Source organism: Cynocephalus volans, chromosome 3 (genome assembly GCF_027409185.1).
Source record: "Cynocephalus volans isolate mCynVol1 chromosome 3, mCynVol1.pri, whole genome shotgun sequence".
NCBI classification, from domain to species: domain Eukaryota; kingdom Metazoa; phylum Chordata; class Mammalia; order Dermoptera; family Cynocephalidae; genus Cynocephalus; species Cynocephalus volans.
The window spans coordinates 140,665,589-140,683,256 of NC_084462.1; the positions used below are offsets into that span (position 1 = coordinate 140,665,589).

Here is a 17,668-nt window from a genome sequence, read left to right on the forward strand (position 1 = left end):
AGAGGAGCCTACTAGATGTTCTCACATTTTAATAATTCCCCTACTAGCCTACAAGTGCATTCTGATTACAAAAAAATTAGTTCGTAGCATTCTCCTCAGATGTGATGTGCCATATTAATGTTTTTATTAACTGTAGCTGATGAAGAGATTATTTCCTGGCTTAATTCCAAGACTCCCTTTCTAGTTCTCTAAAGGAAAAGTGAATGCTGAATTTTCATAAGAAATGCATTCCTAATAAAAGCAATGTGATTTTTTTCCCAATTCTCTAATTCAACATAATTTAATTATGAAAATACAGATAAAAGCTTCAGCTTCTAGGAAGCATTGAGTCTATTATCTCATGCAGAAAATTAGAAGAAATAAAATCAAGATGAATAATTTAGAACTGAGACATTTATGTTCAGGTTTCTAGAAGGCTCTTCCTAATCAACAAGTACAAATTTGTTTTCAGTGAACTTCTGATACAAGAACCAATGTCTAGGATCTCCTACAGGGCCTTAAAGACATGAAAAAAGAAATGTTTTTCAAACCAGGACCCTTAAGTTTTTAAAATACCGTATCATAATTATAATTTTGCTGCAGTCAGAAGTGAGATACAGGGCTGACCCCATGGCTCACTCGGGAGACTGCAGCGCTGGGAGCACAGTGGCGCTCCCGCCACAGGTTCAGATCCTATATAGGGATGGCCGGTGCACTCACTGGCTGAGTGTGGTGTGGGCGACACCAAACCAAGGGTTACGATCCCTCTACCGGTCACGAAAAAAGAAAAAAAAAAAAAAAAGTTAGATACAAAAAGACAACTTGATTCCCTGACTTGAGGAAGCAGTGAACCACTGGCAGGGAGACTCAGGTTTAATAAATGTCTCACTTCCACCTAGGGGATGCTATGGCTGTTTTTATTCTTTGGTAAAAGCTATCAAAGGCCTTATCTCTCTTAAGCCACCTAATTAACTATTTGGAAATATTTTAGTTAATTGATCACTCTGTGAGAATGCAATCATCTGATTGTCATCTAGTTTAGAGACTAAGATAATGCGGGTAATTGGCCCAACATTTCCAAGGTCTGATCATTTCTACAGTGTAGAACCACTCAAAGTTCATTTTTAAAAATATTCCAAAATGTTAGACTATGTTCTGGAAAAACGCAGCCTCAAAATGCTCTCCAAGGTTTATGACCCAAAGGCATGCTATAATTAGTTCATTACTAAAGGCTTTGCAGATGTAAAAACTACTTTGGGATAAGTAGAAAGAACCAGACAAAGGTAAAATCAGAGGATGTTCTACCCATTATAAGCATTATAAAAAGCCCTCAGCTACCTGATCAGTTACTGTTTTTTCCATGAATCAAACTACCAGCTAAAATCATCTAAAAACTCCACACTGCCCCCATGATCCATCCAGGATATAGGCAATAAAGCATCCCCATCCCTCCTCCCAACTCTGCTGGAAAGTTACAGGCCCAGAATAGCTACCAGCTGGAGAAAACTCCCTTTTAAGCAATCAACAGAACTCAATGCTGGGAGCTAGACACTGTGAGTTCCCAAAAAGGTAATAAGCAAAATGAGATAGTCCTATGAATAGAAATTAAATAATATTAACAATAACTACTGAAGGACTTTCAAAAGGGAGGATTCGGTGTGAGGCAGGGTTTCCAGGAAAGGCCTCAGCCAGATCTGGGTGTGGACAGATGAAAAGAGGAGGAGGCCATTCCAGGAAGAGTAATGAAAGAAGAGAAAAGACGTGGGATCAGAAATGACAATGCATTTCTGGTGATACTGACTTCAGCCCAAACAAGGCAGAGGTCTCAGGCAAAGCAACTGGGAGAAACAAAGCAGGAAGACAGACCCCAGACAGAACAAGGGGAAGTCCCTAAATATGTCAGGAGTATATAAAGGAGATGAATACATTTTTAAAAATGCTTCTGATCCTTGAACTGTTGAATCCTGGAGTTACATGATCAAAAATCTCTGATTTTGTGCTTCAACATTTAATCTCTCCATTTTTGCTGCATTGTATTTTTATTCTGCACCATCAATCCTTTGAATTTCAAAATAGCTTTGGGTTCCTGAGGCCAGCTTGATAGTTCTTTTAGATCATACAGAACCTACTACTATAGTATTGCTACTGTGAATCCTCAGAGTCAGGAGACCCCGCTGGTCCAAAGGTTATTATTTTAACAACCAAGCCAAATTTCCCTTCCTCAACATTCGAACATCCCCAGGGAGACTTTAACTGGAGGCAGTGAGCTGAGGGTTCTAGACATACAGCAGTCCCAGTAGTCTCCCCTTACATGTGGTTTCACTTTCCGAAGTTTCACTTACCTGCAGTCAACCACAGTCCAAAAATATTAAATGGAAAATCCCAGAAAAAAAACAATTCATAAGCTTTAAATTGTGTGCTGTTCTGAGTAGCATGATGAAATCTTGTGCTGTCCCACTGTGTCCTATCTAGAACATGAATCATCCCTTTATCCAGACATCCACGCTGTAGACGCTCCTTGCCCCTTAATCACTTAGTAGCCATCCTGGTTATGAGATCAACCATCGTCATACCGCAGTGCTTGTATTCTAGTAACCTTATTTACTTAATAATGGCCCCAAGCGCAAAGGTAGTGATGCTGGCCTAGAGTTATAATTGTTCTATATTATTATCAATTATTATTGTTAATCTCTTAGTGAGCCTAACTTATAAATTAAACTTCATCATAGGTATGTATGTATAGGGAAAAAACATGAAACATAGGATTCAGTACTGTCCATAGTCTCAGGAACGCACTGGGGGTCTTGGAACATATCCTCTCGGAATAAGGAGAGACTACTGGACTAAATTGTGTACACAGCTACTCGTGGCTGCCACTACACTGTAGAGACACTCAACTATTTTATGGGTTTCCTTCATTAGCATTTGAAACTTACAGTTGACTTCTTACTAATTTTCTCAAGAGAGAACTTGAGAGAAGAGAAGGGAATTTGTAGTTTTCTACAGCTGACTTGGGCAAAATGAGTGGTGTGTGTGTTAATGATCTGAGTTCTGCCTATGACTCTTGAAATTAATGAATTCTTGAGCCTCAGTTCTATCTACCTGAGATTCTTGGTGTGAAAGTCCAACAAATAGCTGTGAAAAATCATTGTGCCAGTCTTTAAAAAAAATTAGCATAACCCACAAAATTATCCATGCCATCAGTCCTCTTCTCTTTCCAAACACCTTAACACATCCCAATATCCAGAACTGCTCATCAGAAGTCTCATGAACATTAAGGTGAAATTAAAAAACAGAGTACATTAACTTCTTTTTAGATACAGCTGATTTTCTGTAGGCTTGTCCAGTTTTCTTTTTGGCTTTTGGTTCTAATGAATTCTGTGTTTGTAGACCTCAGTACACATCTGCGAGCACAGTTGGGAATGAGCAGGAAGGAAGTCTATTCATTTTTGTTTATCTAACCTATTTATAACCTACCTCCTGCTAAAAGGAGGATTTAGGGCTTCTAACAAAAACATCTATAATACAATAAGATAAAAATAAATAAATGGAAAACTCAGGAAATAAGTGCATCTAAAACCTACTAAAATCTCAAGTTTGTTGAATCTTTTGCCCCAAGCATGTAGATAGATTTTCTTCCCTAGAAATCCCCAACCAGTACTAATCTGCAAGTGACCAACAGCTCAAATGGAAAGTTCTATAAAGAAATAATGTCTTCCACTTAAAAGGCATCCTCCTCTGCAGACCTATATTTCCCTTATGTGTTCATCCTCATGAGGCAGGGAGAAGCAGAGATCATTATCTCTACTTTAAGCTCTGGCACCAAGGTGTTGTTTCTAATGTGAAAAAAGAGGTCTGTACCCAAGTCCTCTGATTCTCCTGTCTAAGAAAAATAATTCCATTCTTTCCAAAGAATAAATAAATGGCATTACCCTCTAATCCAGAAATCTAGGGTACCATCTCAGGGACAGGAAGGACTCGCAGGCATATGGCAGATGCTTACCCAAGAAAACTTGTACCAAGAGATGCTTACTCATTCCAGACACAGGTATCTGAGTACAAACATCCATGGTCCTAATCTATGAGTCTGTAATGTGACCATAGGCTTTCTAGGAAAATTAAAGCATGAATATTGACTTTAAGTTTGATCTCTATGTGACTGTAAAAAGCTGGAGTTTTTTAAAGACACATTAATCCAATACAAAACAAAAGATCATTGAAAGCAATGTAAATCTTTACTATTGAGTACCTCGTTCATGGTATGAATCCTTTTTTTTCCCATTCCCCTGCATAAACAGAAGCTGCCTCTCCCCTGGATGACAATCAGTGGATTCAGTCTAGGACAGTAGTCCTCCAGGGGTTAGGATCCAGTTATCAGTATTTTTTATAGCTCTCAGTGATTGCAATGTGCAGCCAAAACTGATAACCACTCCTCTGGGGACTTTAGCCAATTTGACACCTCTCTTAGTGCTAGTTACATTGGACTAAGATTTCTTTCATCCCTCTCATTCCATACGTATATTTAATTATGTTAGCCCTGGCAGCTTCTTGAGCAACCTTTTAAGCTATAGCTTAACACGTTAGAATTTCCGATCAAGATGGCAGAATAGACAGGCCCCAGAGTCACCCTCTCCCACAATCAACCAATGTACAGCTATTAAAAAGCAACCACTGCCAAGCTGGGGCTGCTGGAGCTCAGAGGAAGGGAAGGAGAGAACTTTGGAGTTCATGAAGGCAGGAGAAGCCATGATGAGAGAAAGAAACAACCACTCTGACCATTTTGAGCCCCGGCCGCTTCAAAGCTGGCCCTGGTGAGCGTACAGAACAAGACATGGCAAAAGCCGCTCCTGCACCCTTTAAGATATTATCATTTATTATGCTTCATAAGGGATTAATTTATCAGGTTCATTAGCTGATAATTCAGTAAGATGAAAGGGAGAAGAACATAAGACAAATGTATTTAAGTTGGTAGAAGGGTAGAATGAAGTGCAGCTGAAGTGTGAAGGGAGGGCCTTATAGAAACAGAGCACTTGGCGGCGAGTATGAAGTTGCTTGGAGGCTGTAGGGAGAAGAGGGCCTTGGTGGCCCCCAGGCCAGCAAGAGCACTAACAGGGTTCCCATGAACCAAGGGAGGGAGGGAAAGAGGAATGGAGGGAGGGAGGGAGGAACGGAGGGAGGAACGGAGGGAGGGACGGAGGGAAGGACCGAGGGAGGAAGAGAGGGAGGGAGGGAGGGAGGGAGGGAGGGAGGGAGGAATGGAAGGAGGGAGGGAGGAATGGAAGGAGGGAGGGAGGGAGGGATGGAAGGAGGGAGGGAGGGAGGGATGGAAGGAGGGAGGGAGGAATGGAGGGAGGGAGGGAGGGAGGAATGGAGGGAGGGAGGGAGGAATGGAGGGAGCGAGGGAGGAATGGAGAGAGGGAGGGAGGGAGGAATGGAGGGAGGGAGGGAGGGAGGGAAGAATGGAGGGAGGGAGGGAGGAATGGAGGGAGGGAGGGAGGGAGGGAGGAATGGAGGGAGGGAGGGAGGAATGGAGGGAGCGAGGGAGGAATGGAGGGAGGGAGGAAGGGAGGGAGGGAGGGAGGGAGGGAAGAATGGAGGGAGGGAGGGAGGAATGGAGGGAGGGAGGGAGGGAGGGAGGGAGGGAGGAATGGAGGGAGGGAGGGAGGAATGGAGGGAGGGAGGGAGGGAGGGAGGAATGGAGGGAGGGAGGGAGGAATGGAGGGAGCGAGGGAGGAATGGAGGGAGGGAGGGAGGAATGGAGGGAGGGAGGGAGGGAGGGAGGGAGGGAAGAATGGAGGGAGGGAGGGAGGAATGGAGGGAGGGAGGGAGGGAGGGAGGAATGGAGGGAGGGAGGGAGGGAGGGAGGGAGGGAGGAATGGAGGGAGGGAGGGAGGGAGGGAGGAATGGAGGGAGGGAGGGAGGGAGGAATGGAGGGAGGGAGGGAAGAATGGAGGGAGGGAGGGAGAAATGGAGGGAGCGAGGGAGGAATGGAGGGAGGGAGGAAGGGAGGGAGGGAGGGAGGGAGGGAAGAATGGAGGGAGGGAGGGAGGAATGGAGGGAGGGAGGGAGGGAGGGAGGAATGGAGGGAGGGAGGGAGGGAGGGAGGAATGGAGGGAGGGAGGGAGGAATGGAGGGAGGGAGGGAGGGAGGGAGGAATGGAGGGAGGGAGGGAGGGAGGGAGGAATGGAGGGAGGGAGGGAGGGAGGAATGGAGGGAGGGAGGGAAGAATGGAGGGAGGGAGGGAGAAATGGAGGGAGCGAGGGAGGAATGGAGGGAGGGAGGAAGGGAGGGAGGGAGGGAGGGAGGGAAGAATGGAGGGAGGGAGGGAGGAATGGAGGGAGGGAGGGAGGGAGGGAGGAATGGAGGGAGGGAGGGAGGGAGGGAGGAATGGAGGGAGGGAGGGAGGAATGGAGGGAGGGAGGGAGGAATGGAGGGAGGGAGGGAGGAATGGAGGGAGGGAGGGAGGGAGAGAGGGAGGGAGGGAGGGAGAGAGGGAGGGAGAGAGGGAGGGAGGGAGGGAGAGAGGGAGGGAGGGAGGGAAGAATGGAGGGAGGGAGGGAAGAATGGAGGGAGGGAGGGAGGAATGGAGGGAGGGAGGGAGGAATGGAGGGAGGAATGGAGGGAGGGAGGGAGGAATGGAGGGAGGGAGGGAGGAATGGAGGAATGGAGGGAGGAATGGAGGGAGGGAGGGAGGGAGAGAGGGAGGGAGGGAGGAATGGAGGGAGGGAGGAATGGAGGGAGGGAGGGAGGGAGGAATGGAGGGAGGGAGGGAGGAATGGAGGGAGGGAGGGAGGGAGGGAGGAATGGATGGAGGGAGGAATGGAGGGAAGGAGGGTGGAATGGAGGAAGGGAGGGAGGGAGGGAGGAATGGAGGGAGGGAGGGAGGGAGGGAGGGAGGAATGGAAGGAGGGAGGGAGGGACAGAGGGAGGGAGGAATGGAGGGAGGGAGGGAGGGAGGGAGGGACAGAGGGAGGGAGGAATGGAGGGAGGAATGGAGGAACGGAGGGAGGAATGGAGGGAGGGAGGAAGGAATGGAGAGAGGGAGGGAGGGAGGGAGGAATGGAGGGAGGGAGGGAGGAATAGGAGCAAGGGGAATAGGAATAGGAGCAAGGGGTCACAGACAACTGAAGAAAGGATCCACTCAGAGGCCAATGAGTCATCGCAAGGGACCAGCATATGTCCTAGTCCATGAAAAATGTTTGGAGTGTGGGGGGTGGGGGAGACTGGCCCACCAGGGGAATGCTGGGGCACAGCATGGACAGTTGACCTGCCCTCCAATCAGCATAAGACCACTCAGTGGAGACTGGTCAGGAATATAAGACTGCAGGGGTTGCAGTTTGCTGAAAAGACTCAGGCCTTCCCCAGAGAATCAGCAGCAAAGCAGCAATTTAGCTCAACCACAGAGCTCAAGTGCTGGTTCCCACAGGGAGTTCCCCCATTTTAGAAGTAAGCAAAGGACAACAAATTAGTTCCAGTGCAGAGTTTAAGTAGTGGGGGTAGCTAATAATCCAATACAGAAATAAAAGAAAAAAAAAAAAACACCCACAGATCAGAGACAAAGTTCTGATATTAACCAGTAAAGCTCTAACACCACCAAAGAACACCTATAAAAACCTGGAAGGACTGGAAGCCCCCCAAGCCAGGGTTGAGAGAGGGCCAAGGGCCTCAGCCATGCCTTTCCTCCCCTCCCCCCCACAACATCCACATCCAGCCCAGCAACAACTACCAGGCCACCACTAGAAGTGCCCCAGTCTCCCAAGCTGGGGTGGGGAAGGTCGAGGGCCTCAGCCATGCCCCCACAATGTCTGTATTCAGTGCAGCAACAACCACCAAGCCACCACTGGAAGTGCCCCAGGTTCCTGAGCCAGAGTTGTGGGGGCAGAGGGCCTCAGCCACTCCCCCTGACATCTGCATCCAGTCCAGTGATCATCACCAGGCTGTCACTGGAAGCACCCTGGGCTCCCAAGACAGGAGGTGAGGGACAGAGTGCTTCAGCCACACATCCCCAAAGTCCACATCAGCCTAGCCATAACAGAGCCTCTGCCAGAAGATCCCTTGCCAGAATGAGGGGGATGCCACAGGCCTCAACCACATCCTCCCTTCTTCCTCCTCTTCCTAACCTATCCCTCTTCCCTTTCTCTTCTCCCCTCCCCCCAACTGCTCCATAAGAACATCTTTGAACGTAAAAAAGCAATAATAATAAATAAATAAATAAATAAAAATAGCTTAACATGTTATACATCAAAATATACTGGCATTTGTTGCAGTGAGGAGTTGTTTAAAATCTCACACTTCCCACTATCTTTTGCAAAGCATCTTTTCTTGCTGCCACTGTCCACATTGCACTATATTTAAGTATTCATTCTTAGCTACATGTGAAGTATTTTAAATGAATAAAAAGGAGGCTGAGGAGAAAGAGAGTGCTGACAAGTCTGAGGGCTAAGTTCTGACTTTCTCCCAGCCAAGTGCTCTGTTTCTATAAGGCCCTCCCTTCACACTTCAGCTGCACTTCATTCTACCCTCCTACCAACTTAAATACATTTGTCTTATGTTCTCCCTTTCATCTTACTAAATTATTAGCTAATGAACCTGATAAATTAATCCCTTATGAAGCATAATAAATGATCATATCTTAATGAGTTCTCCTACCCAGATAGCAGTTCTGTATTTTTCTAAGGTCTTCTGAAGACACATTATCTCAATCCAAAACCTCTACTGTTGGAAAGCAGGCACAATGTTAGGACAGGAAAGGTGATATAAATTAGAGGATCAGGCAGTGCACACCTGAAGTCACATCTCACAGCTGGCTGCCCACTCAAAGCAAGTCCTCGTGATAAGTCAATCAGTTCCCCACTGAGGAAGTGCTCAGCCACTGGCCTCACATCTATGGGACCACTCTCTGCTTCATGGTAATTTATCTCTTTATATCTCAGCCTCTCACTATTTTCACAACATACAGCATACACTTAGTAGGTGCCCAATGAAAGTCTGGTGAAAAAATAGATGCATGAGTGCTCTTCATCCTCTGTTTTCTACAAACATCCCTAGACCATTAATTGAATACCATGTTTTTTAAAAATTGCAGAGAAAAATATACCACTTTCTCCATCAAGTCTTCATTTCAACCACCCACACAGAAGGCAGGATTCAGTGCCACCCACCACAACCAGGGAGGCCAAGGCAGGGAAAAGCCCCAGGCAGCCCTCCCACCACCCACACAGAAGGCAGGGCCCAGCACCACCCATCACGACTGGGGAGGCCCAGGCAGCCTCCCTCCGCTCACACGGAAGGTGGGAGTGAATACCACCAGGACCAGGAGGCCCTGCACCAATTCCATGGAGGTGGTCCACAAGAGCCACCACCACAACTTCTACTGCTGCAAGGATAGCTTACTGCCAAAGGAGCAGCCACAACCACCGTGCAGGTGGCCAACTGTGCAATCATTTGATTGCAATGACACAAGGAGAGTCACCAGAGGAGCCTAGAAAAAGAGGAGGAAGTCTTTCTCCTCAAATTCTACTCCAGAGTAATAGAAGCAACTGATCTACCTGATGACCAGACACCAACATAGAGTTACTAGAAATACAAAAAAATGAGAAAATATGACACTGTCAAAGGAATATTGTAATTCTCAAGCACCAGACCCTACAGAACAGAAAACCCTTGAAATGACTGAAAAGGAATTCCAAGTAACAATATTAAGGAAACTCAGTGAGATAAGAGAAAACTCAATTAGACAACACAATGAAATGAGAAAAAATATCCAGGATATGAAGAAGGAAATTTACAAGAGATTAACATCTTAAAAAAGAATGAAGCAGATCTCCTGGAACTGAAGGATTCATTCAATGAAATAAAAAGCACAACCAAGACCTTAAGCAGCAGGTTAGAGCAAGCAGAAGAAAGCATTTCTGATCTCAAAGACGGTCTTCACAAAATAACCCAGGCAGACAAAAAAGAGGGAAAAAGAATTTTAAAAAATGAAGAAAGTCTAAGAGAGCAAGCAGACAACCTTAAGCACACAAATATCCAAATCACTGGTGTTCCAGAAGGGGAGGAGAAAGGAAAAGGCATGGAAAACCTATTCAACAAAATCATAAGGGAAAACTTCCCAGGTATAGGGAGACACAAGGACCTTCAGATCCAGGAGGCTCAAAGATCCCCAAACAGACTCAATCCAAAAAGATCTTCTCAAAGACACGTTATAGTCAAACTGGCAAAGTTCAAAGACAAAGAGAGAATCTTAAAAGAAGCAAGAAAAAAGCATCAAGTCACCTACAATGGAGTCCCTATCAGATTAACAGCAGACTTCTCAACAGAAACTCTACAGGCCAGAAGAAAATGGGATGCTTTATTCAAAACACTAAAAGAAAAAACTGCCAGCCAAGAATACTATACCCAGCAAGGCTATCCTTCAGAAATGAGGGAGAAATAGTATATTTTCCAGACAAACAAAAACTGCAGGAGTTCACTACCACATGACCAGCCCTGCATCTGGAAGGGAGTCCTGCATCTGGAATCCAAATAATAACCACCACAAATACACAAGAGAGATAATTCCCATGTAGTAATACCAATAAATACTGAGAAAAATTTATAGAAATAACTATTTTGATATTTATATCTTTTATCTCCTTGGAATTGTTTTCAAAATGATGGTAAACTAGAACGTGCATTTCTTATTTTTGTAAAAAGTGACTTAAATTTTCATAAATAGAATGTTATGACCTACCCCTCTTGGATAATTTAATTTTATCAATTGACAATGCTCACTTTTTTCCCTGCTGGTTTATTAGTTAATTGTTTGAAATCAGTTAATGTCTTTTAAAATGATACACACTAGAGAATACTTGCATATGTTTAAAAAAATTACTTCAATATTTTCTCTAAATTTTTTGAAGAAAATAGTTATAGATATTATTATGCATGTATGTTATTATTGTTTGATACTTTATTATACCAAAAGTTTAAGACCCTATATGATAAACAATCTAATTTAAGCAAAATTAGGAGAAAATTGAAGATTGTTGGTATTAGAGGAAAACGAAATGGGCATGTGACTTAATCCCAGCCAATTATGGGCAAAATGAATTCTACTGGAGGATCCTTGGAAAGACTTCCTCTCTCTTAAGAAACAAACACAGTGAAAAGACAGTCTTCTTTCTCTGGACAATGTCTTGTCTGTGTGTGACACCTGAAACTGCTGCAACCACTGCAACTATATGAAAACCAATACGAAGGCAAAATCAACTCATGAAGGATGTCAGTGCAGGAAGATGGAAAAAGCTTGGGTGACTGATGACAACTGAACTACTGAGCCAGTGGACCCAGGAGGTTTATCTCTGGACTTCTTGTTCTGAGAGAAAATGTATTTCTTTACTCTTTAAACCAATTTAAGTTAGGGTTTCTACTACTAATAGCTGAATGTATCCTAACAGATATAGAAAACAAAAAGGAAAGAATCACCAGGTATTAATTACATTGAGAATGTTTAAACACCAAAATGGATATGTTGACTCAACTTTAATCATATTGATTTTATACTTTAAAGAGGATAATTGTGTGATTTATTATGGCAAACAGGATAAGAAGTGGTGTGGGTCATAATGTCTGCTCCCTGTACAGGTTCTTGCCTATAAATTCAAAAATGAATTTGTTATATCAGAGAGGAAATTGATTCTGCATATGTGAATAAAGAACTTCCTTTATGCTATAAGCATTTTGCCAGTCAACCCACCTCAATCATAACATGGAATTTTCACTCTGATTCTCTCTATCCTGATGACACACAGCTCAATCCACAGTCACACTTCCCTGCAGCAAGATTAATAAAGTGAGCTCTCTCCCTCCAAAGCTTTAGAGGCGATGTGTATGCTCCGGTGCAGAAAACAGAAGTTCAGAGAATTTGAGGGCAGGGAGCCACTGCTTTGTCTTAGAAAGTCATTTACGTTTTCTGCTCTTTTTACTTTACAGGAAATGAGACTACAATCTATTCAAAGAGTTTGCATTATTTTTAGCCAATCCCAACTACCCACCTCAATCTGTTCATTTTTTAAAATTTATACGGATTTTAGCATTTTCTTTGAAATACCATTCACATTGTAAAAATGGATGTGATCATCTATAAATAAAATAACGCTTTTAAAAATAGGAATAAAGCAGATGGTCAATTAAAGTGTTATACTAAACGTGCTAACTTCTTAAAGGGTCTCAGTGTTTGCATTTTTCTTGATTCATTATGAAAAAACTACACTTAATTTTGCAGTGTACTCTACTCTCAAAGTGATGCTGCTCACTAAATACTTATTGAAATCTATATTAGTTTCCTATCACTCCTGTAATAAATGACCACAGACTTAGTCACTTAAAATATCACAAATTTATTGTCTTACACTTCTGGAGGTCAAAAACCTGAAATGGGTCTCACTTGGCTAACATCAAGATGTTGGCAGGGCTGTGTTCCTTCTAGGGGCCCTAGGGAAAGATACGTTTCCTTGCCTTTTCTAGCTTCTGCCAGCATTCCCTGGCTCATGGCCCTATCAAGACCCTCAAGAGGTTGGCCATATCCAACCTCTGCTTCTGTTATCACATTTCCTTCTATGACTCTGACCCTCCTACCATCCTCTTATAAAAATCTTTCTGATTACACTGGGCCCAACCAGATAATCCAGGATAATCTCCCATCCCCATCTCAAGATCCTTAATTTAATCACATTAGCAAAATTCCTTTTGTCACATCAGGTAACACATTTATAAGTTTCAGAGATTAGGGCTTGGACATCTTTGGGGAGCCATTATTCTATCTACCGCAAAATCCATCTCAAATAGGAGAGGTTTTCTACTGCTACAACTGACCTGAGAGTACTCAGGAAACTGTATCAATTAATACTGAACCAGAAGTTATTACTGGTTTTGAGTTACTAGGAAATATTCCTGTCCCTCCAATAATAGGTTGGTGAGCTAATAAAATTCTAGGCGCAGACACTACTCAAACACAATCTTCCCACAGTAGGAGAAAGAACAGCTTGAAAGATTTGTTGTTTGCTTTGGTTTCCAGGAAACTGACAATGCTAAGAACATGTTGACAAAATGAATTTATCTGGACAAGAGGCAACAGGAAAAAAAGTGAGAAACACCTAGGGAAACAGTAAATTATTATAATTTTTAAAAAGCTGATATAAAAAAAAAACTAAGGACTTGGGGAAATCACTTTTAAAAGCATAACAAATTACTAAGTGGGTATCATTAATTTAAGAAACTTTAGCTGTGCCGTGCGTGGAGGCTGAGATCAGGAGGCAGGGCAGGAAAGCAACCACGGTATTTGTCCTGAGCCTCAAGACTGACAAGTCTTAAAGTTTAACTGCTGTTAGCCAAAAATTAGGAACAATCCAGATGTTCATCAACAGCTGACTAGATAAACAAAATGTAGTATATCGACACAACTGAATACTACCCAGCTACAACAAAGAACAAATTAGGGATACATACGACTGCATAGTTGAATCGCAAAATCATTATGCTAAGTGAAAAAAGCCAGACACAAAAAGGTAGGTACCATAGGATTTCATTTATATAAAATTCTAGAAAATGCAAACTAATCTATACAGACAAAAGTACATCAGCTGAGGGCAGGATGGGGTGCCAAGGGGCATGAGGAATCACTTGGGGTGCAATCATGGAGATGTTCTGCATCGTGATTGTAATGGAGGTTTCATAGGTGTACACTGTGGGGAGCTGCCCACGTTACACCGTAATCGCCATTACAAGATGGCGCCGGCCGACACTGACAATCGGCAAAAACAAGTCTAGAGCGCATGTGCTGGGAATTTCCCCACCTCTAGTCTCTGCCTCTCCCCTGGCGTCATCTGGGCTGATGCACGACCGCCAATCAGATGGGAACACGTCCTAGGCGAGGGACTGTCTCTATATAAGGGGCGCGGCTCCCCTCGCTAGGGGTCTCCATTTTTGGCAAGCTTATGCTCTCCCTCTCAAGATGCATTAAAGCTGATCTGCAGAAGGATCCTTTGTGTGCCGCGTCGTTCTTGCTGGCGAGACGGTAGCGCGGGACAGTACACAAACGTCCAGACTCATCAAATTGTACAGTTTAAGTGTATATAATGTATACCTCAATGAAGTTGATTCTTTAAAAATTTGACTCCTATTCAGCAGTGAATTTGTGTCAAGGAGCATAAGGCCACAACCCAAATGATCATTTAAGTCTTGAACTACACGTAGCCTCTCCATGTTTTCAGAGGAGACCCTGAGTCCCTCCAATTATTTATAATTTTTAATAGATGGCAGGCCAATTTCAAATGTGATAAAAGTTGGTTTCCTTGACCACAGTTCAGGGGTAGGTGCCATATGACCTCCCTACTTCTGTAGGAAAGTAACCATCTCCCACCCTCCTCTCTCTCGTAAACTTCTAGAGTCTTTGAATTTCATCCTATGCATATTACAAAGACTGTTTAACTGATACTTCCATATTATAATGACACCTCCTGAAAGGTCACTTTATGTGTAGATTTGTGTTTCTGTTTTTAATCTGCTTTGTAATGTTATCTTTCTATTTTGTATTTTATTTCAAACCTGCTCATGTAGAACAGGAGTATTTCAGACTAAATATTTATTTGCTTGTTCACAGACCAGAGTTCATATTATTTTGTGTTTTTTTAATAACCTTTACAAGTTTCATTTGACATGTTTTTAAAGTAATCATTGCCCAATGCATGCTGAATTTGGTCAGAAAATAATTCGGTTAAGTATTATATGGACATTAATAATGCCTCTGCCTGGGCACTGGAAGTCCATCCCTTACTATCTTCTCTCCTAACTATATGCATATTCCACAGGAAATCCCAGCTATATTTCAACTGCAGCCCATACGCCAACCATTAGAATGATAACCTCAGAATTATATCCAGAGTGAAGTACCAGACCAACATCCAAATTTTCAATGAAATACCACAAAACTGGTTATATGACTCTTAAACCTAATGTCTGCCACACTGAAGGTATAAAGGGGCCCAGCTATTAAAGACTAACAGAATTTTAGAGTGGGGATTTCTTTGGAGGAGAGGTCACTGTACCTCAGGAATCAGTCAGAGCTTAACAGTGTCTCCCCCTGACAAGAGGAGAGGGACAGATAACAGAGCTTCCCTGCTGACAGGGAAGGGAGTGCCTAGTTGGGGGTGAGCCTGCACCCTCAGGTCTCTCACTGCAAATGCAGGCCATGCACAAGTGGGAATAAGCAGGGGGTTGTCTGGACGCACTGACTGCTGAAAAGAGATCATGTCTGACAATGTAATACAGCCATAAGAATGAACAGAAAAGTCATGGGAGTGCCCGAGTGCTCACCTAGAAGAAGAGGAAGTACTTTCCCTAGGGAACAAATTCTAAAAGGACAGAGGGTGACAAAATACATCTGTTTTCTGACTCCAGTCTACGCATGTTTCTTGTTCAAGCATACTGGTTACACATATCTCCTCCGCATTTGGAAGTTCCAGCTGGGAAGGAAAAATGAAATTCCTTCCAAAAATCAGGGAACCATCCATGCTCATGATGGGCAGTGGGAGATCGTTTACAGCCGGCTACTGAGAAAGAAAAGTGGCTCAGAGTGATCTTAGGAACGTGAGGTCTGCTAAACTCATCAGGTTCAGAGCATATAAGCCTGGAGCCTCCGTCACTTCTCCTTCACCCAAGTCTGAAATAAGTGCTAAAAGGCATGTTTTAGTAATAGATTTCAGAGTAGTTGCCACCACCAATGGGTATAAGTTACCCAAATGTTACCACAAGTTGTACAATGTGACCTTCAAATTTTCTTTGTTGCAATGCTCCTGGAATTTATGTAGCAAAGAGCAAGGTATAGCCAATTGGTAGTTTGTTATTTTAGTGAAAGCAACATAAATTCTTAGCAAACAGCTTTGGAACTGCCCCTTAATTTCTCCTTTTCTCCCTTCAAAAAATCTGTTTGTAACTGCTGCTGAGCAGAGCACATATTCAGGGCAACTTGCATCTGTGACTCCCAGGCTGCAGTCCTTAACCTCGGCCTAAGTGAACTTTTAGATATTTTGCCTCAGTTTTTTCCTTTAGGTCAACACTATTTAAGAGCATAAATATAAACTTATTGAAGAAATAACCAATAACTTTTTCCTAAATGAACCACCAACAAACAAAGAAAATCCATTTTCCTCCACAATAGATGCCAGTGAAAGAAATCTGTCACCTTAGAACAGTAAACGGAGGGGAGAGAGAAGGAAATGGAGAATACAAACGACTCTTACCCAAGCCCTGATTCTGCTGTTCCCACTCGATGGCGTCTGGCACCTGGAAGGTGGCTCCCTCCAACAGGTCTATGTTTTCCTGATCTAGGCCAGGTTCCTGGGATGTGACACCAGGGAGAGTAAACCCCGGCAGCTCAGTGTTCAGGTCCAAGCTCGCATCCAGGGAGTCTGTGTCTTTATCTTCTTCGTCGTCTTCCTCCTCTTCCTCCTCTTCCTCCTCATCCTCTTCATTCTCTTCATCCTCATCTTCTTCTGCCTCTAGGAAAAAGAAACGAAGACATACAATGAGGGCATGTCAAACACATGAATCTTCTGAAATGATCCGAACACTACAAAATAACTTATAGCTGAAGTCAGACAATGTGAGCTTTGCGGGATTATGCACTAACCATATACCCTATATTTTAAACTTTCAAAATCACAGTTATGTCAGATAAGTATCACTCATCATGCTCGCTAGCAGTCAAAGCTCGAGTAATAGGAACTGTTTTACAGTCACTTACATTTACAAAAGTAGAAAATACCCCCTTCCTGTTTTCTGGAGGTCATTCCCATCCTTTACACCTCATAATATTAAAGAAGAGAGTATTCCGTGCCCCTGTGCCACTATTTTGGCCCAGTTTCCTTTCATTCTTCTTCCACACCAGCCAGTAGAACTCACAACAATGTTAAGTGAGAGATACGTAAACCCACTCTTGCATCCTGTTCTCCCTGTGGACGAGGGTCCCGAGAAAGTGGAAACAATTGCATCAATGTTCTCAGTCCAGCTCTAAAGGAGAGACTGGGAACTAGAATGTGTATCGAGGACAGTCAGAAAGGTAACACTTGGAAAAATTATCACTATGATCATTATGAGAGTTAACATTTACAATTTGTCATTTTCAATATTTCAAGTGGAATGAGCTTAAGGAAGATAAAATTCCCAATTTTGTTCTATTTCTCCAAAGTTAATTTCTGAGGAATACTTCGAGGCCCCACTCTCACCATGGGTGCACCTCTGAAACCCTAACGAGAGGCCACAAAGTGCAGTGAAGTCCTTCCCTTAGGTCTCTCCCTACGGCTCTCGACACAGCAGTTACTGCAACAGGGATCTCTGCTCATGTGGTGAAGAGAAGGAAGGAAGGACAACTAAAGCCACCCAAGAATTTCAAGACTTTCTTTTTCTGCTTCTAAACAACATTCTCCACACATAGCCCTTTTCATCTACATTTAGAGGTATTTTTCAACTTTTAAAAAGTATTACCTTAATCTTTTTTTTTATTCTTATAAAGTCTGCCTTCTGTATCCATGGGTTCCACACCCATGGATTCAATACAATGCATATCAAAAATATTCAAAAAATTAATAACAATGCAACAATAAAAAGTAATACACATTTCAAAACACTAGAGTATAACAACTATTTTCAT

General features: G+C 43.2%; 1 protein-coding gene across 1 annotated transcript in view; it reads right to left on the reverse strand.

Moving 5' to 3' along the window:
* ARMH4 (armadillo like helical domain containing 4) overlaps positions 1 to 17,668 on the reverse strand; it is a 121,535-nt gene that overhangs the window by 72,494 nt on the left and 31,373 nt on the right. Inside the window, exon 4 of the mRNA XM_063092286.1 lies at positions 16,260 to 16,517. Within this exon, the coding sequence (XP_062948356.1) occupies positions 16,260 to 16,517 (258 nt within the window). The remainder of the gene's footprint in view (positions 1 to 16,259; positions 16,518 to 17,668) is intronic.